The sequence below is a fragment of the Prionailurus bengalensis genome, chromosome B1 (genome assembly GCF_016509475.1).
Source record: "Prionailurus bengalensis isolate Pbe53 chromosome B1, Fcat_Pben_1.1_paternal_pri, whole genome shotgun sequence".
NCBI classification, from domain to species: Eukaryota; Metazoa; Chordata; class Mammalia; order Carnivora; family Felidae; genus Prionailurus; species Prionailurus bengalensis.
This window is the reverse complement of record NC_057344.1, coordinates 129,098,052-129,123,772: the sequence shown is the minus strand read 5'-3', so window position 1 is coordinate 129,123,772 and position 25,721 is coordinate 129,098,052. Positions and strand designations below refer to the sequence as shown.

Here is a 25,721-nt window from a genome sequence, read left to right as displayed (position 1 = left end):
AAAAGAGTAAATAAATAACTGGATTTGAAATGTTGCTAGGATTTCCTGTTCTTTGGTTATGCTGTGTGCAGTAACATGAAACGTTTCTTCTGTGTACTTTTTGCTGTTTGCAGAAAGATGAACTGCTTGTTTTCTGCATTTCCTTTCAGTGTATCTTAATTCAGCACGGAATTGACTAATTTGCTATCATTTCTGTGGGTTTCTGCCATTTATGAAGCCAGGCTTAATATTTAAGGCAGTCTTGAGTGTTCTGTCAGGTAACAGTAAAATGCTCCTATTAAAATGTGTTACCAATACTTGGCAGAAGTCAGTAGTATTACCCATTTTAAAACAAGGTTGATTAGAAACTCTTCTTTTTAAAGACCCATTTAGAATCCATGACAAGGTGAAGTGTCTTTATATAAACATACATCACTTGTTTGTGAGTAGCCATTTAGACTATCTGCTTTAAAATGAATTGGATATTTCAGCTCCAATTATATAGTACATTTATATCACACTTTCTAACAAACTGTTAAAGAAATTTGTGTATCTGAGTCTGATCATATTAAATTTTCAATGTGATGATTAATCTAGATTCTCATAACAATTATCATAGATTAAAATGAGTCTTCTGAATGATGTTTAAAATCAGCAAGATAAATCTAACATTTATTGCCTAAATAATTTCACAGAAATAATTTCTAAAGTAGATTTCAATCTGATTCAGAAATTATAGGCTAGGTCAAAGGCTAACATCTATAATATTTATTATGCTTGATTATATTAATAAAATATTAATATTCTGGGTAATATATATATCATATATATAATTAGTGAGTACTTTATGTATCAATTAAAAAATTCTTCATCCTTTCTCATACTCTTAGCATGCATTTAGAATATATTTTAGGAGGTAGAAAGCAAGGGTTTGAAGAGGCTGATAAAAGTTAGTACAATCCATGCAAATGTAAAAGAGCAGTGACAAGAGAAAGCTAGGTTCACACAAAAAGCCTGTTAGACACTCTGCCTTCTCTGGTGAAAATTAATAATTTCCACCCCATCATGAGGCCACTTAAGGTGAAGACAGCAAAAGTAACCTGCCACACTTGTCAGAAATGGACATAGTTTCAGACTTGCTTTATCATGTATTGAGTCTAATAATGCATGTTTAATATCATGATCTGTCTTTTACTAGAAGGTTTTTGGGCTTTAGTCACAAATGCATAAAATCAACAGGAGTAGCTGATGTAAAATGTCTGTTTCTGTATGTTTCTATATATACATATGCGTGTATGTGTGTATGTATATAAACATGTATATGCATGTTTGTGTCCTTATAGTCTGTGTTTATCTCTCTGTATGTGTGTACATAAAACCCATATTGTGTTTACATATGGGAAAAAGACATTTTAATATACATAATTTTATTGATGTATTTACATACTACAAGAAATATTATTTGGATATGTATGTGGATATGTATGTGTAGTCATTCCTTTATCATGTTATTGATCCTGAGGTGTATGTCTTTTTTTTTTTCCAGGGGGAAATTCATTTAGTTCACTCAAAAAGGCAAAAAATACATTGGCCCAATAATTTCAAAATAAACAATTTAAAAATGTGCTCCTAGCACTAACAGGATCACAATGAATAAAAATAAAGGATGCATAGCCAGATGGGAAAGAATCTCCCAGATTTGTAGTAAGGTCAGGATCCTCATAAAAATACTTTTATTTCTTACGGGTATAATCCTAAAAGGCAGTATCCCATGGTGACTTAGAGCAAAGACATTGGAGTCAAGCAGTCAAGGACTCTACTCTGGCCCTTATTCCTTTGGCGTATTCCTTGCACTGAACCTTAATTTTCATAACTCTATGTGTGTGTGACAGTATACATACCACATAATTATTTTAAGGATTAAATGAGATTCTGTAATATAGAAAAATATTAATAGAAAATATTAAGCACTGTTTGGATTACAGTAATTAAAAATAAAATGGGAGCACCTCGGTGGCTCAGTCATTTAGGCATCAGACTTTGGCTCAGTTAATGATCTTGCCATTCATGAGTCCCAGCCCCCAATCGGGACTCTGCTGTCAGCACAGAGCCTGCTTCCAAGCCTCTGTCCCCCTCTCTCTATCCTTTCCCCACTCACACTTGCAAGCTCTTTCTCTCTCTCAAAAAATAAACATAAATTAAAAATAATTTAAAATTAAAATTAAAACCTAGTGTTTAGTGAAAATTTACCATTCAGTTAGCACAATTTATTTACATTTTACATGGATAATCTCATTTAATGCAGTTAATAACCCTTACAAATAGGTATTGTCATTAGATTTTACAGATGATGATTATGGGTTTTAAAATTTGAATCCCTTGTTCAGGGTCATATGCTTAACAAATGACAGTCAGAATTTGAAATCAGTTTACTTCTAGAACTGATGTGTTTAGCCAATTCCCTGTTACAGTCAATCAAGTTAGCCACAATTCTTATCATCATTATTATTGTATTTATGTGAAAAAGGCTATAATTATCCATTAGGATTTATGTTAGTTCTTAGGAAGTATTTCTCAAATTGTCTTTGGTCAGAGATTTGTACTTGTCTAATGTTACTGAATTCATGTTGTAAAAGATACTAATATCTTTATTCAAAATAAAAAAAAAGAAAAAGAAAAATGAAAAATAAATTAAGATCACAATAGAAGTTTGATTCCTGTATGCTTGTGTGAATGGCTCTCAGAAAGTTTCCTGATTTTATCTCCTATTGTTCAGAAAAATATTCTTAAAGCTATGAATTCCTAAAGATACCATGATATGAGACACCTAATGTATCAGCCACTTTGTCCTGCAAAACTTTTGGGACTTCTTATATTGTCTCACCAAAGCTTTGCCTGAAATAACACTTTGATGTGCTATTCATAATTTCCATTTGGAAGCAGTAACTACATATTCCTGCTTAGCTACCATACTGCTTCCAATATAGTGTACTTCAGTAATAAATAAAATGCATGCTTTAAGTGAAGGTATACATTTTTTCAAATATATAAGTCCCTGGCATATATACAGAGAGCATGACAGAATATTCATGTTGTTGTTTAATGACATTCATGTTGTTCTTTGTAGGAGCAATTTTTGATGAATCTGCCAAAAAGGATGATGAGGTGTTTCGCACAGCGGTTGGTGACCTCAACCAGAATGAAGAGATCTTACAGACTGAGAAAATCACATTTTCAGTGACATTTGTCGATGGCAACAACCCTTTTCAAGCAGTTCAAGAAGGTAAGGCCTATCAGCAGTCCAGTTTTTATTTTGTTTGTTTTTTGGTTCAATTCAGATGGCAACTAGATTTGTTTACAAATCAACATGGATGTCATTTTTGCATCTTTGCTGCATTGCTTTTCTTTGAGGGTGCTGTTTTGTAGATATCAAGACTGAATTCCACTTCTGAAAGGACAGAGTATGGAAAGTTTTTGTTTAATTGAAGTATATGTGAAAATGCATATAAATATTTGCAGTAAAAGCTTTACAGCATTTTATGATTTCAGTGTAAAGTAAACATTACTTAAAAGTATGACTTTCTATCCAAAGTTTTAGTTTTGACTTTTTTGATATAATGGCCACCTTGAGTGTTGTTACAGCATGGAATGACATTTCAGGTGTCCTCATGACAAATGCATTGGCGGAAAGAAAACTGACTGGTAGGCACTAAATACAAATCAAAGACTTCGCTTTGGGATCCTAACATATACATTTTTTACTCTCTATAGTGTGCCAAATATTAAATCATTTGTCTCCATTCTTTCTGTATACTTGGGTGCATTAAAATTTTTCATAGGGACAAATCATACAAATACAAATTATTTTTATTATACTGAGATGATCATTTGTATGAATGAAGGTTTTGATCGAAAGATATCTAAGAGTAATAGAATTTTATTTTTGATGTTGTTATTCTAATGAAATAGCCTCTTGATTGGCAAAGCATTACTTGTTCATGAAACTAATTTGTTGCTGACCTAGTTTACATTTTATTGTGATAATATAATTAGACTAAAGATACCAACACAAAATTTAATCAAATAAAGCACTTGTTTCATTAAGAAACTTAAAGAGGATTTGACAGAAGTAAAGATGGACGGAATATTAAGAGTGGTAGAGTTTGACAGGAAACTTTTTAAAGACAAATATTGAAAGGGTAAGGAAAATAAATATAAGTATTTTCAAAAAATTGTCATTTTCCTCTAACGTTGCACCTACATGATGTTCAGGGAACCTTTATTGGACTATGCTTTTGATCAGTAGCATTGACTACTATCGAAATTTATTTATGTTTACTTGTGTCAGTAAGAGATTAGGTAGAATGATTAGTGATCTAGTGGATTTTCCTTCTTAATAATTTGATGGAGTGAAGAAAATATTTTAATGAAATGAACAGAAGTGTTTTACTAAAATATTATTTTGCAAAGAATATGATGCTTATAATAATATGGAATTCTAATGTTTAGTAAGTAAATATCAATTTAAAAAGATTAATGAAAACATCTAGTCATTTATATTTTAAAATGAGAATTCTGGGAATTTGGTGCCAACAAAAATGGATGTGCTGATAAATTTTCTATTGAAACATGTAAAAACTAATATTACAATTCATAAAGCAATAAGTAAAATAATAAAGCACAACATGCGGAAAATCCAATAATGAAAAAGAGTATTATTCATTCAACTATTAGTTTTAGTGACTGCAATGAGGGTAGATAAAAAATGAGGACTTATTTATTTTTGTATCTGTCTTCTGATTACATATTAATAATTGTAAATTAACTTTGAAGACAGGCTAATGTATCAATTCGTTTAAAAAAAAGCACTTTGAAAAGTGTGGAGATAAAGATACAAAGACAACACAGTGGTAGAAGAGAATTACAAAGTGTGAATAAATATGTCCCTCACACCTTTTTTAGAGACTCCAATTTGAAAAGCAAAGACAATTTTTTAAAATACCACAGTGAATCTGTTCACATATTACTTTGTGTAGCCGTTCTGCTGCCAGCTCAGTTCTGGAAGCAGAAACATCCCTCAAAAGAACTACTGTGACATGACGAATTTGTGATACTGAAAGCAAATTGAGAGAGGAAATAAGTTTTAAGTTCTGGAGACAGAGACCACTAGATATTTGTCAAGAAAGAAGAAAGAGGTTGAGAGTTTGCCTGATGTTTTCTGATGGTAACAGGATGTTCTGGACCAGTTATTTTGATCGTCTGTTCTGCGTAATGAACTTGAAATAAGTTCTAGGAAGCTTTGGAGTTAATTTGCTTCCCCATTCAGTATCAAGAAAGATCTTGGCTAATTTTACAAATAAAAATAATTCTTTCTAGAGCTCTTTCCATAATTTATTAGTTTGAAAAAAGGAGGAAAATATTCAACTGAAAGAGAACAAGAAATAATCAAAGGGGTATTTTCTCAAATGTTTTGAGCAAGTGATTTAGGATAAAACCTCAATTGTGCCATTAAGGATGTCCAGTTTTTCTATGATCATATATTTGCTGTGATGCCATTAAAATATATAACATAAAGGGTCTTAAATTAGCTTATTTGTTTTTTTAAATTCCAAGAAAGGATAACAGATTCAATGATATAAGTATTACTGACTGTTTATACATGAAGTTTTTAGAAGTTCATCAGGAAACAAATCTGAAATGCTCATTTTATTTTAGTGTGAGAATTTCCTCCAACCAGCTGCATTTAAGAGATGATCTTTATTTTTACAAATTTAATTTTTTAATTTATCTTTCTTCTATAAGCATTTAATGAGAGAAAGATTTAAAGATAAACAGCCTGTTAACACATAAACAGAATTACAATATTGATACCATTATAATGCTTCTTTGTAGCTCTGGTTAGAGTAAATTTTTGCATAGTAATAATTATTTTTAATAATAAATATTTAATAGTTGTTTTTACAGTGAGTTCCCAAATGACAATATCTTGGTTGTAACACAGGATCAATATTTCTTTCTCTGGAGATCAATGATTATATTGATTATCTTTATCATTATCCTGTAACAGTCTCAGCACTTGTAGATAAATGAACAGTAGAAAAAAAATTCCTGTTTTTAGAAAAATAATCTGGAATCAAACAACCTATTTTAATAATTCTTTTTCCTTTTTTTGAATATATTTATTGATAATATTTTGAATATATTTTGAATATATTTGTTGATAAGCTATTATTCATCTTTTGTCTGTTGAGTCATGGGATGTTTACTAGGGGCAAAGAATTTTTCACACCTTAACTCAGGATTATTTTTATCATTTTTTGGGTGTGGAATAGGTAGGCTTATTGGTAGCTGGGGTAAAGCTTATTCTCTAAAGAAGATACACAAAAGAAAAAAATTGTATGGTGTATTTTTGAAAACCTCAAAAATTATAGAGGTGGAAAATGATATACACCTAGTTGAATGTTTTTCCTAAATATATGAAGGAATTGAGAGTAGTGTGTTCAAGTAATTCTCCTACATACCGCAGGTGTGTAGCAAGAGACTAAACCAAGACCTTCTGACCACTAGCCTAATATTTTCCTTGCTATATCTGTTAACCACATGTACGTGAGAGAGAGAGCACACAATGCATTATAAGACTTCACTAAGTATTTTGGAAAATGTAAAGTTCTGGCAGATTTATATGTTTTGATACATACTATTAACGTTCATAGGTTTCAGATAGCATGGAATAGTAAAAATCTTCCAATCGAGTTGAACAATACCAGCTGATTCTATAAATCACTCTTGTTCTTTCATCCTTGGTCTTCTCATCTATAAATAACGAAAAATCAAACATAAATGATGTATTTTTTTAAGATTAGTTTATTCTCTATGGACGAAATGTTTCATGACTCTTTAGGACACATTTCCAGATTTAGAAATTTAAGATTCTAGAAATGATAATTATTTAGTTTCTCTTTAGAGATGCTGCACGTTGCTGAAATTGCCCCCTAGTTTTTTTCTATGGCTTACTTCAAAATAAATTAAATATCTCAGCCAACTATTCACTGTGACCCAAGGGACTCATTGCTCTCACCAGAATCCAGAAAGGGTCTTTTGCAGATTCAATTGACCTGGATCAGTGCAGCTGTTGCTAGATTACTTTCCCTACTCCTCTCTTATAGATTGTTTCCTTTCTGTCATCTATAAACTGGATAAAACATAGATACACAACGGTGTGGTGTGAAAGACACTGCTTTTCTCTACCGAAAGCAATAGCAATTATTTGTATTGTCGGCTTCTAGTTGAGACCAACACCACTTTGCTCCAAGAAAAATCGGGACTTATAAGAAAACAAGGCCAGGAGAAAGTAAAGGGAATGCATTTGTAAAAATGTTCACATAGGAAGTTGAAATGTAGACGTAAAAATTCATGCATAATTCTTGCATCCATTGGATGTATCAGCAAGAATATAAAGGACCATGTGTTGGTATTGAATGGCAAGATTCAATTAAAAACTTTTGAAATATTTGCTCTTATTAGAAAAACACCTAAAAATGAAATATATAGTGAAAAGAGTTTAAGGGCAGAATTATGCTTTAGAATCACAGATGATTCTATTTGAAAGAAAAGGAGGCACATACCATAATTATTCTTCCGTGTGCTTTGTTGTAAACCATTATAAATAATATAGTTATAAAAGCTGTTTTTCATATAAAAATCAGTAATAGTTAAGATTGCTCATCATCTAAGTCTCAGTCTGGTCCACCTTCGACTTACTCCTTTGTATACCCAACATGAATATTGATTGCTCCAAAAAAAAGTCTCTCATAAAAAGTAGACATCTTATTTTAATACAGTAATGATTTCAGTTAAATTTGCTTCATACATCTTCCAAAACAAAATTATTTTAAGTGTAAAACAATGTGGTGCTTTTATTTATAGTTTATGAAATTAGACTTATTTCTTTACAGTTATATGTAAGAGACACATGCATCTGTATCGTGTGTAAAAGGGAAAACAGGAGAGCAGTAGAGGCAAAAACAGTGTAAGGAAATCTAACTAGGAAAATGTGCTTCTCCAGAAAATATCACCATTCACTGTGAATATTTCTGGTGCCATAGGCTAAATCTGGGTAGTCTTGTTCAAAGAGTACGTAAATGTAAAAGAATGATTTATGTGGCTGTTCTATTTGATGCTTTATTCCAAGGCTTAGTCTCATAATTTATATTCCTCTCAGCTTTAATAGGACATCTTTACTGTGATAAAAAAAAATCTGCTAATTCGGAAATGTTTAGATTGGATTCTGCAACTTTCCTAGTATAAGTCTGCAGTGTGTATGTCTTGTCAGCCTGTGTTTTCGTGGACCAATTTTGACAGCTTCAATTCCAGCTTATTTTCTGAATTACGTGACAATAAACTGAACTTGAGAATTGATAGATCCAGGGGGCCAAGAAATAAAACCTGAACGTCATGTAGGTATAATTTTGCTCATTCATTTTTCCATTCCTCCTTTCCTACCCACATCAAGGCAAGTGCTGTGCTTTGAATCCCAGTCTCTAGGTCCAGTGCTCAGTGTAACTGGTGCCCAGCCATTTGTGCAAAGAGTTGAAAGGAAGAGGTGATGGAACTCACTGGCCATTTCCAGATACCCACATAGCAGAAGGGATATTGGATATCCATTCAGTGGCTCTCTGGACCGTCTTCTTACCTCCTTGACTCTTGGGATATTTAGCAATCTGCTGCCAGGTCTAGGATCACTTTCCTTTCTACCTGCCACATTCTAAGGACTGGTCAAAACGATCTGGAATCAGAATCTTCCTATCATGTGGTCTTTAGTACCCATCATCAATGTGGTATTAAAGTATAAACAATTCTATATACATTAGGGATAATACCAGCATACATTCTTTTAAGCATCTCACACTAACCCTTTCCAATGAAGAATTGCCCATCAAGAAGAATTAAATTAAGATATGTTTGGAATCTAATTTTGAGAGTACTCAGTCAAATCAATCTATCCAAGTACTTTATAATGCCTAGTACTCTTCCAAGATTTGGCCAGCCACAATAGGAGATTACAAAGGAAATAGAGGACTTAGCGTTATGATCATAGGAAGTTTTAAAAATGTACTTGGGAAGGGCTGTGGACTTTTAGAGCATGAACAGTCATTATGCCTTCTGCTTGTAATGTGGGTTTTAAATTATTTAATAGTAAAAAGGAACAAGGCGTTATACCTTTTTGAAAATATTATTTTTCAGAAAAGAGAGGAAATACCTTTCTTAAGGAAATTCATTATTTTTAATTAATATTAAAGAAGATATAAATTATATGGATTAATCTTTGTTTTCTGTGATTTATTGCTCTTCTCCTATATTAGTAAGCCTTTCCCTTATCTCATTCAATATCATGCTCATAAAGTAACAGGTCTCTAATACTGTGGATAGACTGAAGTTCAGATGTTTATAGACCTCTATATCACAATTTTGTAGCCTTTTTGCTTTGAGGTCTTTTACCTTCGTATCTACAAATGTGTACTCTTGTGTAAGTTGCCTCATAAAATATAGTATTTTAGCAGTCTGTGCTGCTCTGGACTTGTTTTATTTAGAAGAATCTTCAACTTTTTATAAAAGCTGTGTTTAGCACAAGTATATTCTTTGATCATTGGCTCACTGTTCTTTCTTCCTACCAAATATTTTTCACATAATAATAACAGACCTCTTCCTTCTCTTTCAGTCTCTGTAGATAATAGTGCATGATTGTAGCAGCATAATTCAGTTTTTCCTTGGTCTTTTATGATACTGATTTGATAAAAGATTCACCTCTATGTCTTAAAGTAACTCTGAATATATGGTTTATTAGAGTAAAAGCCACACTTACCTACATCCTATAGTTGTTATGAGAGTCCATTGTGTAGTCATAAAAATAGTTTAAGTTCACATTTAAGATGACTTTACTGTATTCAGATTTTTAAAACTATTAACAGTATTTTTGATATCAAAGTTTCAAATGATCTAGTCTATTTGCTTAATTCTAGAACAAAAAATAACCTTTTAATTATTTTAATATTTGACACCCATTTTTGCATGTCCTTGGCCAGTGTTGCGTGAGGTTTATGGGAATTGTACTATGTGTAGTTTTTTAGTACTCCTGCAGTATTTTGTTGAACTTCCTTGTTATTTTCAAAAGAATTATCATTGAAACACCCTTTTTAAAAGGAACACACACAAAGCCAATGTACACTAAGGAATTGAATATTCCAGGAAAAGAAAAGAATGAAGTAGCAAGTACTTTTGGGGTTCCTATAAGCATTCAGCCTTGAGCTATTAAAAAGGCTGTGCTCTCCCTTGGATGCACTGTATAGTTTTATATGGTTATATTGACCTTTTTATTTATTCTTTAATCATGTATTAGGTCCTAAACTATATGTGTTTCTCTTCCTTTTGCACGGCCACTATAGTACTCTTTTTAAACTCCTCATTTAACCCCCTTTGAATCCTTTATTCTCCATATTGTACTGGATACACTCAGTATATCTGCATTTCATTGAGTATATGTCTTAAATTTAATGCCATTTATTCTGCTTGGGAAACAAAATTAAGTGCATGGGTCATGGAATCAAATATACCTGCCTTGATATGAATTCTGCTCCATTTCTTACCATCTTTGGGATCTTAAGCACACCTAATGTCTCTGAGCCTCAGTTTCTTCATTTGTGGAAGAGGGCTAAATACATACTCCATGGGATTATGATGATTATTTGATTGTTATAAGATGATTTTATGGGGTTGTAATTATGGTATGTGGGTTTCTCCAGTAATCCACATGCATATTAAAAATATTGGAGTACATGATGATTTAGTGTCATTGCATGTGTCCATCAGCAAATTTCTATTGCTCTGTGACCTTACCTTCAATACACATCCTCTACCGAATGTATTAGTGGTTCCCATGGATACCACTGATCATAGTAGGCTTATTATCTGCCTAGTCAGCATCTTTTTTTTATTTTTTCCAACTGAGTTTTTACTTATCAAGATCCTGAATTCTGGGGTTGTAAAAATATAGAAATTGAATGCTTCTGCTTTTTTTCTTTCTTCCTGGGGTAGTTCTGCTAGTCAGCAAAGGAAGCTGAGAATTATATTTGTAGTGTTATTTATTTGGCAAATAGTAGTGATGTTGCAACATGTGTACTTAGGGTTGGGAGGATTTAAAATACCTTGTTACCATTTCTGGGAAGTAAAGAAAGCCTGTGGAGACCAAATTAAAGCTTTCGGATGATTTGTGTGGGCTTAATACAATCAGTGAAGTAAATAAGGCACTGAGTCATAACTAAATAGGATTCAGTGGTAGAAAGGCATAATGTTGTAGAAGAGCAATATATGTGAAAGTCGGATATAGAAATGAATTCAAGGAAAGCTTTATGCTTTGAGAGATGCATCATCTCTGGTGTTTTGAGTTTATTTTTGAAATTATTGTTTAAAAGGTTATCTTTCTACATTCTACACATTTTCATTTCAGCTATACACGGGCAAATATTAACTGTAAAAAGCTGATTATTGGTTTCTTTGAATTCTTAGTACTATTCTTCAATAACACATGGTATGTTATTTTCTCAGGAATTCATGCATCATTTCAAAACATATTTGCTTTTTGGTCTTTGGTAGACTAATACAATATGATGGTAAGATTGGCTAAACTCATTTTGTAAGATATATTTTCAAACATAGAAAAGACTTAAAACATAGAAAACATTAAAATGGTTTATAATGTCTATTATAAATGAGAAATATGTTCCAAAGTGGAAAATAAATATTTTCTTATAATATGTTATGTTTGGGGGGAAAAAGTTATGCAAATTGAAGTTAGAAACAATACTGTTACAGAGACTATTTTTAATAGAATGACTTTAAATATTCAATAATAATTTTTGTACTTTACTTTTGAATTAGCACTTACAAAAGTTAAACAATAGTTTGAGATAGTCCTGAATGCTTATTCATATTATTATAACTGAGCAAATGTAGAGGTCTTAGGTGATAGAAAGTAACTAGGGGATTAAAAACAAAAAGACACATTCTTACTGGTCAAAGAATAAGAAACTGTCATATCAGCTTCATTTTACCTGCTTCCAAATCTTGTTTTCATTCTGTTACATCGATTTGTCAATAACTTTTATTGTATGGAGTTAGCGATTTAATCTTTTTATTCTGTTTTGAATTTCATATATACATATGAAATAATATATATAAATGACATATATAGTATATATCATAAATTTACCAGTCACTCTTTTGATCATTCTTTCAGTGTTGATTCATGTTTTTCAAAGGGTAATTTTTTATTTTTTTTAATTTTAAAGTTTTATATACTATGTTTGTTAAAATAGGACAGGGAAGGTTTGATGTCAGGCCTCCATCATTCTTTATACAAAGTTCAGGCCAGGACTCCATGAGAGCAAAGAATGAATCACCAGTTTATACTTCCTTTCTTTGGAAATTGGTTAAAGTTTAATATGAGAAGGGTTGACCAACTGGCAGGAAATTATGAATCACCAAGAACAATTTGTTGTTCTTTCAAAAATCAAAATCACAATTGTTCACTCATGTGTAAGATACTTAATGCACTGACTGTGCACTAGATTAGAAGTTTATACAAGCAAATGAGACAAATTTAACTGAACCATCCAAAGAATTAAAATCTAATAAGAAAGATATAAAAAAAGAAGTAAGCAAGCAAATAGTTCCTTTCCCCCCCCAGTGGAAAATAGTGCTGTCTATAAGATGTAGGGTTTGTGTCTCTGTGTGTGTGTGTATATGTGTGTGTGCATGCGTGCATGTGAGTGATTTAAAATCAGGAGCTTATTTTTGATAAATAATGGAAGATACAAAAAGTTACATTTATGTCAAGATTTGAGGTTGCAAAGTAGCCAACGATGCCAAGAGTAAATAGCATTCCATCCTACTGCATATGGGAAAACCATTTGGAGGCATGGGCTTGCTGTGTTTGGGGGGGGTATTATTTTTGAATTCTCAAGTTTTAATCTGTTGCTTCACAAATGTTTATTTTCATCCTCAAAGTCATTATTTGCTGGATAACAGTACTACTCATGAGGTGTTTTTTTGTTTGTTTTTGTTTTTGTTTGTTTTTGTTTTTGTTTTTGTTTTTAAATCCAAATCTGCTTTAGTTTTTCCCTTTGGAGTATGTTCCCAAAGAAAGACTAGCGTATCCTGAAGTTTCACTGACATCCGAGTATGGAGATGTCATTCCTGGATCTTTCTTGGATTTGAAATTCACATTTCTGTAACTCTAATTTTGAATATAGTTATAGAAACATTTGGGTCTTTAATGTAAGTATTATTCTAAGGAAAATGAAATGAAATACAATGAAACAAATCAAAGAAAGAATTTTACTTAATTTTTTAGCCTTTCGATACAGAGTAATGTAGAGAGATATATTAATATCTAAAACTTGGAAAGAATCATTTTGTGGCTTTTATGTTTGCTGTACATTCTGACAAAAGAGCCTGCTTTGAAAAGTCCACTAATGAGAAGTAACATTTCCTTATAACTTACTATATCCCATGAACTGTTAAAGTGCTGCTTCTTTTTTTCCCCTAATCTTTGTACTGCCTTGTAAACCATACAGTAGTTACTATTCTTATTAGCATTTGCAGATGAAGAAACTGAAGTGTCGCTAGATTAGGCAATGTATCGTACCTGAAGCCTTTAGAATAGTGCCTAGAACACTGGTTTCCATGTAAATCTTCTGTTTGGGGATTTCAGGCATGTTGTTAGTGGGAGGGAGAATGAGGAGAAGGTATTCAGTTTGTCTCCTGTTTGAGATCATCTTGGGTTGGCTCTGTACCTTAAACAAAAATTCGTGCTTTTTCTAAAGGCATTCTGCTCTGCATCACTCTCATTCAGAACCCCACAAACTCCTCTCCTCTCTATCCTTTGGACCAGGACTCGTTACCACTTCACTGCTACTAGTTCTGAACTCTTATATTAGCCCTTATTTTCCTGCTACATCCCAACCACACCTGTGTCATTCACCCTTTCGAAAAGTAAACCCTTCTCAAATTACCCTATTTCAAGTGTGCTCTTTTTTCCTACTGGGATTTTAAGTGTAATCATTATTAACCACTGCACTGTACTGCCTGTGTAGAAAAGTTAATCTTAGTTCATTCTTAATGATTTAATGACCCGTGCAGTCTAATCAAGAAGTGCTATGATTTGTTGGATTGTTTTACTCAGACTTAGTACTACAAGTTGAAATCTTCATGTCCATAGGTATTTTAACAGTTCAACAAAGGCCAACTTGATGTTAGGGATGTTCAGTAGCAGTGTCCCTTCAGAAAAGCACTAGTCAGACCAGAAACAGGGCTGATCTCTGGATAGCCACCCCAGAGCATGGTTGATGACCACTCTTTAAGGAAACATGATTATTTACTTAAAATATTATGGCAAATGGAACCAATTTTATGGAAGTTACATATTTTAAAATGTCTTTGTTTGAAAATCCACTACTTTGTTTAAAGAAGTTGGTGAATGCTTACAAATTCTTGAATATCTTACTCCATTTGCTATGGAAAATTTTTCCCCTATACCTTTTATTTATTCTGTTCTTGTAGGACTGCTTTACTGTGAAAACTACACTCCTTATTAAGTAGCTGGGAGGGAGCGGGGGGGAGGAAGCATATTTTATTGTTGGACAAATTGCACAGCCAAGATTTTTTGGTTATCTAGTAACTTTAAAGAGCAATAAAAGGAACATAACCAGTTACAGAACTGTTTTTGCATTTTATCTCTTTATTTCCTAGACCCATGGTTTAATATATAGGATTGGATAGCAAATGGTCAAATAGCAGGCAACAGAATAGGAGGAAAAGTAGAAGAGGCCCATAAAAGCAGGAGCTGCATTATAAGATCATTTATTAAAATTATTTTTAAAGTTTATTTATTTTTGAGAGAGAGAGAGAAAGAGCGAGCAAAAGCAGGGGGAGGGGGGCAGAAAGAGAGGGAGACACAGAATCTGAAGCAGGCTCCAGGCTCTGAGCTGTCAGCACAGAGCCCAAGTGGGGCTTAAACTCATGAACTGTGGGATCATGACCTGAGCCAAAGTTGGATGCTTGACCCACTGAGCCACCCAGGCACCCCCATAAGATCTTTTATTTCATTTATGTAATGTTATTCAGCATCCCAGTTCATGATAGTGAAGTAGAACTGGTGAATATAGAGGTAACTTCAGAGCATTCTGCATTTTAAAGGAGCTTTAACCTACCAAAGAGATTAAATATATGTGCATAGGTAACATAATTACTAGGTAATAATTCCATAGAAAATAGCAAGTTCAGTAGAAAGTGAGATGATTTATCACCAGGGACGGTGAGTTGAGGGAGAAGGTAAAGAAGAAATAAAGGGAAAAAATAGCAAGTCATGCTTTCTGCTCCAAAGAGAAAAGATCTAATCAAAGAAGCAGGCATGTTCAAAAATACATCTTGGTGACTGTAAAAAAATGTGATCTGGGGTGGGGATATACTGAGAAAGAAAACATCAGGCCTACAAGGACAGAAATGTTTACTTATCTCTGTCAAGGTCATTATCCTGTTCCCAGCTTCAAGGTCACCTTTTTCCAAAACCAGTGGTAGAATGGTAAACTCAGTATGGAGAAAATCATGACTCAGCGAGTAAAATTAAACACTAAAAAGGACATTAATAAGGACATCAGACTTCATATAGCAACATCTTAGAATTTCTTTTAAAATCCAGCAAAAGTACTGAGAATGATTTGAGCTCAAAGATGCTGCTTCAAAGGCACAAAACATCTACTATGTTTTAAGAGCAAGTGGTATTTAAAAAAAATAATTATTTCACATCTAAAAAGAGTAATTGCCTTTTATTTTAAAGAAAGAGATAAGCATCCAATTTTTTATAATATAAAAAAGTGTTATGCATATACATTAACTAGTGCCCTCAATGGATTTTTACTACACATTTAACATTGTGTGCAATAACTCTGTCATGGCACTGTGCTCTTACATGAAAACATTGATTATTTCCTAACTGAGTTGGACAGAAGTAGGTAAAGAATAATGGCATTGTGTATTGAGTTTCTTTTATATGCATAGTCTGTGATTATGATCTCTTTTTTTCCTCTTTAAGTGAGATAGTTAATATTTTAAGTTAAAAGCATTTTTTATTGGTCTGATTATTCACAAGTAGTCATTGGAATTTGTTTATCTGAATAAAAAACTGCTATGCAATCTGTGCAAATCAGCATCCATTGTTGGTTAATTATTGATTAATTTATTCTTTCATCTAAGTAGATATTGCGAGCTTATAATTTGCAAAGTACTAAGTACTGAAAGAGATACCAAGATGTATCAGTGTGGTTTCTAGCTTCAAGAATCATATGTTTAGCAAGTGACAGACATAAATAACGTTAACATGGACATAAACATCATGATATAAAGTACAAGAAGTTATAAAATCCTCAATTGTCAGTGAAGGTGAAGTTGTTAGAGGATTTTGAGGAGGGCTGATAGTTCTCTACATCTGTTTTTCTTCCTTCACCCACTGCTGGATATACTTGTTTGTCCCCTGCATGCTCAGTGTGACTCTAATATGTGGTAGCATATATAAAAGTCCATTTGCAGTAATTTAGCATCATCTCAGCTTTGTTGCAACCTTGCCATGTTGCTGATCAGTTTATTCGCTCAATTAATTCAGCAAATATTTACTGAATGTTTAGTATGAGCCAGGAATTATTCTAACAACTCATAGTATAGTGGAAAATACACAAAATCCTGCTTTCCAGGAATGTATGTTTTAGTTGAGGGAACAAGTAATACACACAACTTCAGGATCAAGAGTTGGTATGAAAAAGTTTAAAAAATGAAGCAGCATAATTAGCATAGACCTGCTGAAGGTGGAGTGTCACTTTAAATGTAAAGTGTAAAGGAGCTTTCTGACATGACTTTTGAGCAGACACTAGAAAGGTGAAAGGGAAACGTGATGTCGATATCTGAGGGAAGCCTAGTGTGCACCAAGTTCTGGTAACAGTATCAGCAACTGAAATTCTGCCCTTTCAGGATCACATGAATACCTGATTTCCCTTTGTGTACATACCTTATCTTTGTGAGTATCTGTAAGTTGTCTGGCGAGTACTTGCAGTTATGTCTTCAGGCCCTGCCTTGTTTTTACAAATTTGTTTTGAAAATGAAGTCCTTTATTTGAATTTTAGCCCTAGCACTTGTATTCAGGCAGGCACCTGTTTCAAAACAGTACAGATGCAGCTTGTGTTATTTTATGCTTGTTTGTGGAAACCTTGTCATCAAGCTTGAGAAAAGAGCCAGTGAACCTGCTAGTTACTTAAACTTTTTCTCTTCACTGTCAACAATTTATGTGGATTAATGCTATTATCTGTTATAATATGAATAAACTTCTCAGCCACTGTTTAAGTTGTTTAAAATAGATTCTTCTCTTCCGCAATAGCACAGTTTTAGCTAGGTCGATGGCCGCTCCAAATAGGACTACATTTCCCAGCTTTCCTTACAGTTACATTGAAGGCCAATGGAATCGGTGTGGAAGTATGGGCAATTTACAAGTCATTTCCAATATAAAGACAAGCTACTTGCTCTGGACTAACACTCTCTACCGCTTTTAGTGAGCTGTGACCCAGCTTTGACCATGCCTATGAGAACAACACACTGGAGAGTTTCAGAGCAACAAGATAGGAGGAACCTGGCTCCCATGTAGAGTAGACCTGCCCTGGGAGGACTGCTACATGTGAGAGAAACTCACCTCTATCATATAAAAGCCTACCCTGTTTGAGTTATCATTGTTCCAGTAGGTTAAACCTTAGCATAACAATTACAAATGCCTCTCTAAATATCTTGCAAAATGAAACAGATATCCCACCTCTCCTGCTACTCTAGTGAGGATATCCTATCTTGAGGACACAGACTCTCCACTTTTTTTTCCCACCAAAGTGGTTGTTGTTTTTTCTTTTTGCTGTGCTGCTGCTGCTGCCACTGTTGCTCCTTCTTCCCTTCCTTCTGCAACAGCTGTTTGGAGATATAATTTACAGGCCATAAAATCCATCTTATTTTATTTTATTTTATTTTATTATTTATTTTTAGATTTCATTTATGTATTTTGAGAGAGATAGAGACAGTGCAAGTGAGGGTGGGTAGAGAGAGAGGGAGAGAGAATCCCAAGCAGGCTCCACATTGTCAGCACGGAGCCTGATGCAGGACTCGAACCCACTGTGAGATCATGACCTGAGCTGAAACAAAGGGTTGGATGCTTCACTGACTGAGCCACCCAGGTGCCCCCAAATCCATCTATTTTAAATGTACAATGCAATTATTAGTAGTAAATTTACAGAGTTATGCAATCATCGTAAAGTTCTAGTTTTAGAATATTTCCATCACCAACAAAATTCCTCATGTCAATTTGCAATCAGTCAAACCCTATTTCCACAGCAGTCCCAGGCAACCACAGGTATGTTGCTATAGGACTGATCTTTTCTGGGCATTTCATTATGAATAAAATTAGACAATGTATAGTCTTTTGTGTCTGTCATCTTTCACTTAGAGTTTATTATGTTTATCCAAGTTGTAGTATGTACCAAGAATATATTTTTTTTCTAATGATGAAGAGCATTCCATCATAGAGGTATGTCACATTTTGTTTTTCCATTTGAAATTTAAGGACTTTGGTTTTTTCCACTTTTTTTACTAGCATATAAAATTCTACCATGGATATTTATGTAAAAGTAACTGTGTGGATATATATATATATATATATATTTCATTTTGTGTGTTGCCATAACAATTTACCACAGACTAGGTGACTTAAACAACAGTTAATTCTCTTAAAACAATTCATTCTCTCAGAGTTCTGGGCACCATGGAAGGTACCAGTGGGGTTCACTTTAATGAGAACTTTACCCTCAGGTTGCAGACAGCTGCCTTCTCATTGTATACTTACATGATTTCTTCTTTGTGTATGTACGGAAAGAGAGAGTAAGATTGCAGGTATCTCTTCTTATAAGGACCATCCTTTCAGATTAGGACTCCACCCTTATGGCCTCATGTAACCTTAAGTGCTTCCATGGAGGTCCTGTCTCAAAATGCAGCCACATGGAGAGGTTTAGGGTTTCAGTATTCAAATTTTGGAGGGACAGGAACATTCAGTTCAACATGAATTTCTTAGATAGATACCTAGGAAAGGAATTTTTTAGTTGTGAGGTAATGTTTAACTTCTTTTTTTTAAGTTTATTTATTTATTTTGAGAGAGTGAGAAAGAGAGAGAGCAGGGAAGGCATCGGGGGGGGGGTGTGTGTGGGGGGAGTGGGGGGAGTGGGGGAGAATCCCAAGCAGACTCCATGCTGTCTGTATGGAGCCCAAGACAGTAGTGTTTAACTTCTTTAGTAACGGAACAACTATTTTCAAAAATGACTATTCAGTTTTACATTCCAGTAGCAATGTATGAGGGTTTCAGTTTCTTCACATAATTGTAAATTTTGTGAAACAAATGAAGTGGTATGTAATTAAGGTTTTAATTTATATTTTTCTAATCATTAATGATATTGAATAGCTTTTCCTGTGCTTATTGGCCATCAGTATATATTCTTGATGAAGTATTTTTCCAAATCTTATGTGCATTTCCAATTATATTTTCAACTTACTATTAAACTTTAAATAGTCTTTATGTATTCTTCATAATTTTTTGTATCAGCTATATGATTTACAAATATTTTCACCTAATCTGTCTTTTCCCCTTTTCTTAATGATTTCATTTGAAGTGCAAATTTTAATTTTTTAAAGTCCAGTTTATCAATTATTTTCTTCTGAGTAATTTGCTTTTGACATTATATCTAAGATCTCTCTAAATAATCCAAGGTCAGTGCATTTTTTTCTTTCTTATTTTTAAAATTTTATATATTGTGCTTTTGTATTTAGATTTAGGAGTAATTTGTGTTAGTATTTGAGTGAGATATGAGGCAATATTTTGGCATGTGAATACACAATTTGCCTAGCAGTATTTCTTGGAAAGATTATTCTTTCCCCCATTGAATAGCCTTGGCACCATTGTTGAAAACCAATTGACCATAAAAATAAGTTTATTTCTAAACCTTCAGTCTTGTTCAGTTGATCTATATGCCTGTCCTTATGCCAGTAACACATTGTAGCTTTATAGTTAGTTCTGAAATTGAGAAATGTAAATTCTCTAAACTTTTCCTCTCTTTTCATACTTATAGTTGACTATTGAGTCCATCCCATTTCCATATAACTATTGACATCAACTTTTAATTTCTTCCAAAATAGCCTCCTAGGAAATTGGAAAGGATTATGTTGAATCTATAGATCAATTTATTTTAAGCTTAATTATTTATTTTGAGAGAGAGAGAGAGAGAGAGAGAGAGAGAGAGAGAGAGAGAACAAGTGAAGGAGGTGCAGAAAGGGAGAGGAAGAGAGAATCCTAAGCAGGCTCTGCAATGTCAGTGCAGAGACTGATGCCGGGCTCAATCCCACAAACTGTGAGATCGTGATCTGAGCCAAAACCAAGTCAGAACCTTACCAACTAAGTACCCTGGGGGCCCCAAATCTATAGATCAGTTTGAAGAAGATTGCCATCTTAACAATATTGTCTTCTACTTCATGAACCTAGAATATCACCATTTGGTTAGATTTGCTTTAATATTATTTTCCTATTATTTTCTGGTCTTAACTCTACAAGTCTTACATGTTTAACTTATTCCTTAGGATTTTATTCATTTTGATAATACTGTGAGTGGAATCATTTCTTGAATTTTATTTTCAGATTGTTCTTACTAATACAAAAAAATTTTATGTATATATTGATCTGGTCATCTATGACCTTAAGAACTCACTTGCTTATTCTAGAAGTTTTTCATGTATCCCCTAGGTTGGTTCTTTCTTTCTTTCTTTCTTTCTTTCTTTCTTTCTTTCTTTCTTTCTTTCTCTCTTTCTTTTTCCAAACAAGATCATATTATGCAAAAAAAGAGTTTTAACCCTTACTTTCTAATCCAGATGTCTTTTCATGTTTCTGTTTTTTTTTTTGTTGTGTTTTTTTTTGTTTTTTTTTGGTTTTGTTTGTTTGTTTTTTTGTCTCGTGATTGCACTGGCTAGAACCTCTAGTATATTGAACAGAACTTTGGAGAAAACTGTTCATTCGTGTTTCCAATCTCAGATGGAAAACATGTAGTCATTCAAATTAGAGTATGCTGTGAACTGCATGTTTTGCATAGAGGCCCTTTATCTTGTTGAGGAAATTTATGGGATATACAAGAGTTTATCAGGGCCCACTATGACTTTCTCATTTCCCACATCTTCTTGTTAAAATTCTGGCTGGTCTTCTGGTCTACCGCTTGATCAAACTTGTATTGCAACCTCAGATTTGCTAAGATGTTGACCTTCCTTGATTGTTTGATACCAAAGTTGTTATCGTTTTCTATAATACCCCTGAGTATGATTTTTTTTTCCCATATACCACCCCTACCCAAATAGCCCCCTCTGGAATGAAGCTGTTAGTTTTCATTCCTTCCCTGCCTGCTAAACTATCTTTCTAATGGAACCAAAGAGTGGGGTTGGAGAAGAGAGAAAAATGACATGGACTCACTCTTCTTATATAATATTTTGTAGAGGTTTATTTTTCTCTCTTTCCTTTTTGAATAAATGATTTTTAATTTGTTGTATGCCCTTGGTCAATTTTAAGAACCCTGAAATATTCTTTTTTCTTATCAGTTCTGTCCAGTTTTATCATTGCTTTTTGGGGAGATTAGCTGAGGTCCAGACTTTATCATTTGTATAGTTCTACATCCTTTGCCTCACCTTTTCTTTTACAGAAGCCACAGAGAAATTTTGACCATAATATTATATTTTTATAGCAGAGGTATCATTTTAGCTAAACCATGAATGGTAAGTAGTATATGAAATTCACTTACCAAGGTAATTCAGATGGAGAGAAGAATATCAGGAAAGTGGACTATGTATAAGGAATAGTCAATAGTTTAGTTTTTCTGGAACTTTACCTGTTTTAAGGACCAGATAAAATTAGCATGGTATATTGAAATGAGCTAATAATAGATTTTGAGTATAAAACTAAGGTTTCTGAATTAATATCTTAGGAGGTAGCAAGGAATGGAAAGGTTTGCTTGGTGGAATGACGTTTCACACACACACACACACACACACACACACACACACACACACACAGTTTGGGATGAAGAAAACAACTTTCCACAATATGAATGATAGATTAGAGGTCAAGAAACTGAAATCAGGGAAACCAGTTGGGAATCTATTAAAACAGTTTAGGTAGGGGCTAATAAGATCTCAGAATAGGATACCTGTAATGCACGGGGGGAAACATGAGCTGCTCTGAAGCTATGTTTCAGAAAGACTTGATACCTTTTTAAAATTCTGGGCCCAATACAAGGGGAAATCAAAGAAGTTTCTAGCTTTTGGCCTTTAGAACTAGACAGATATACAGTTAAAAAATAAGGAGCACAGGAGCAAAGACATATAAGGAGTAAATAAGTGTGTATGGTACCTAACATTTATTGAATTATTAACTGTGATCAGGCATAGTTATATGAGTTTTACATAAGTTATTTAGTTACTACTCACACAGGCCTTTGTATACGTTAGGAAACTAAGGAGGTGAGGTTAGTCAACTTAACCAAAATTAATAGCTAATGAGTGTCAAAGTTGGAATTTTAACCCGTCTGAATATAGGTATCAAGATGCCACTGGAAAGTAGAAGCAAACTCTGTAGAGGAAATGGAGCAGGGGCTTAAGACCACATCGCCTGGAAATGAGAGTTAAACCTGTTATTGGATGAAATTGCCAAACATGAATGTAGCAGAGGAGAGAAACCCACTGATATATCATAGCAAATACTTCTATTTTGTGAGAAGGGGAAAAAAAGAAATAAGGACTTGGAATGGAAAGAGAAACCAATGGAGATCATTACCTCTGAGGAGGAAATCCTTCTTTTGGAGGCAGTTATCTCAAATGTCATTGAATGTTGTTTAAATGAGGAGTATAAAAGGCCCATGTATTCTAGAGATAAAGGAAAACACTGATAAATTAGGAGAGAAGTAGTTTCCTCCTAGTATTAGTGGTGCTAATCTATTCTAAGCAGTAAGGAGTCAGTGGATAGGAAGAAGGACTGAATCCCATGAGTAGAATATTTTCTTTAAGGTCTGATGATACAGTTATATGTATAAGAATGATTAGAGTTTAGTAGAACACATCATGGGAGTATTTTGAATTGAGTAGAAAAATGTCCAGAGTGGGGAAACAGAGAGGTAGATTGAAAGGCAGAGAGGAAGAAAGAAAGAGAGAGAGATTTATGTTAGCAGTTTTGTGTAGAAAAGTGTTAAAGAGGAAGTTTTGTAAATATTGAACTGTTGAGTTACTGAAACAATCATATTTGTTGATAGAGGAAAATTGAGAAATTAATGGGAAGTGGTTATAATCATCTCAGTAATGCTTTAAGGCAACTGGCTATTAAGGATATGCAAGTAAGAGTGGACAAGGTTTGGAAATGTTGCTGGGTGGGTCAGTTAGGGATGATTGAAAATATTTTTGAGTCACAGTAAGAACAAACCTGAGATTCAGAGCAAGAATCTGTAAAAAATTACATAAGACTACTTTGATGACATTCTCTGGAAATATTAGGAATTTGTCAACATAATTGGAGGTCAGAATTTTCAGGTTAAATATTATTTTCTCTATTTTTATGGTTAGCTGTCATTTTCAGAACTTCTAACAATTATGAGAAGTCTTGTGAGTGAATGAGCCAATAGAAAGGGAAACTAATTTTTTTTGGAATGGATGCTATTTCTACATTTTCTTTGTTTCTTGTGAAGTCCACATGTGAATATTTAAGATTCAGTGTTCTATAAAAGAGAATGGTAAGAATGGGAAGAAAACTAAAGGGTTTAAAATTTTTGAACTAATTCTGGTATTTCCCTTGTGATTTTTTTGCAGAATTTATTTGTTCACAGTAAACACCAGTCTCTGTAAAAGGATTTCCTAAGGACATTTAAGAGGACATTTATCCCATAGTAATTTATAGAGTATATTATTTAGCTCTTGGTTCTGGGACAATCATCTTCATCATCGAGAGTGGTGAAGTAAAAGTACATCAAGTTTGGAGTCTAAAGCAAAAGTTTTGTTCTGGATCTGATTCTTAAGCAATTCCTCTAGGCAAATAGTCCTGAATTGTAAAATGGGGTTTAAAAACAATGCCTAAGTGACTTCACAGTTTTATTGTGAGATTCCAGTAGGTGATTGATTGGAAAGTCTATATGATCTATGGAGTGATAGCATTTATTTTTTAAATCCCATATTCATCAGCATGCAAGCCCATGCTAGCCTGGAACTGAAGCTTCTGTTTCTTCCAAAAAGGTTTTATTAGTTTGAATAAATGAAGTTTAGCACCATTGAGAAGCTTTCGAAGATGAAAAATCTGTGTATGAGTTAATATTTAAATAAACTTTAAAGTGATCAGCGAGAACATAATAAAATTCTGAAGATTTCAGGCTGATTTTTGCAAAAGAAAATTAGTTATTTTATAGACACTTTAATTATTGAGCATGCATTAATTGCTATCTCCTTATGATTAGAATGTGCTTTAATATCATCTGAATTATAAATAAATATCTATGTGTATATGCACGGATAGATATAGATATAGATATAGATATAGATATAGATATAGATATAGATATAGATAGATATAAAGAAAGAAATAGACTTTGGACTTTTTACCTTCTCTGGCCTTGGTAATAAAAGAAATTCCTTCAAGTCACATGAAACATAACTATATTATTTACTTAGTTATTACCTTAAGAAAACTATATACATGGAACTAAGTTCTGGAAATATAAAGATCTCCATCTGTGATCATCCCTTCCCTGAGGAGATTTTATTCCAGTGGAATAAGATGTGTGCGTTTTAGTAGTCAGAAATGGTGTGGCATGTGTTCATACCAGAATAGCTTGAAGAAGAACTTGATTCTGCTCATGTAGGCAAGATTTTTTTTTCTTTTCTATGATTATCCTGGAGTAATTACCATAGTAAACGCTGTAGCACCACTAACACCCACATAGTCGCATTCCTTCTGTTTATGTGAAGGCAGCACCATTGAGTTGGAACTCAATTTTTTCCATGAATGCATTATTCAAAAATACTTTATCTATGAACATAGCTGAAATTGTGTACCATAAACTTGAAGGGTATAATTTTTGCCAATTGTTTCAAAACAAGCTGTGTAAAAGGATAAGGGAGAATAAATATTTAATAATGTTTTGATCAGAGTTATATAACCTAATTTTTACACATACATTTATTCTCATTTTTATTAACTTTCATTTGTTCAGGCCTAAAGCCCCCATAAAATTCCACTATATCTGGTATTTCAACATCATTTTTTAAAGATAGAGCCATGTGATATGGCTTAAATTTGTGGCTACCATTTGGAAAATAAGTTACTTTTGAGATATATATAGATATATATATATATATACATGTGTACATACATACACATGTGTATACATACACGTATGTATATATACATATATGTATATATACACATGTATATATGTGTACATACATGATATATACACACATACATACACATATATTATGTATACATATAAATATATATATCAAAGTGTCAGACTTAATACATTTAATTAATATTAATATCATGGCTC

General features: G+C 33.2%; 1 protein-coding gene across 1 annotated transcript in view; it reads left to right on the top strand.

Moving 5' to 3' along the window:
• Positions 1-25,721, top strand: part of GRID2 (glutamate ionotropic receptor delta type subunit 2) — a 1,450,102-nt gene that overhangs the window by 292,307 nt on the left and 1,132,074 nt on the right. The window contains exon 2 of the mRNA XM_043572183.1: positions 3,107-3,262. Coding sequence (XP_043428118.1) covers positions 3,107-3,262 — 156 coding nt within the window. The remainder of the gene's footprint in view (positions 1-3,106; positions 3,263-25,721) is intronic.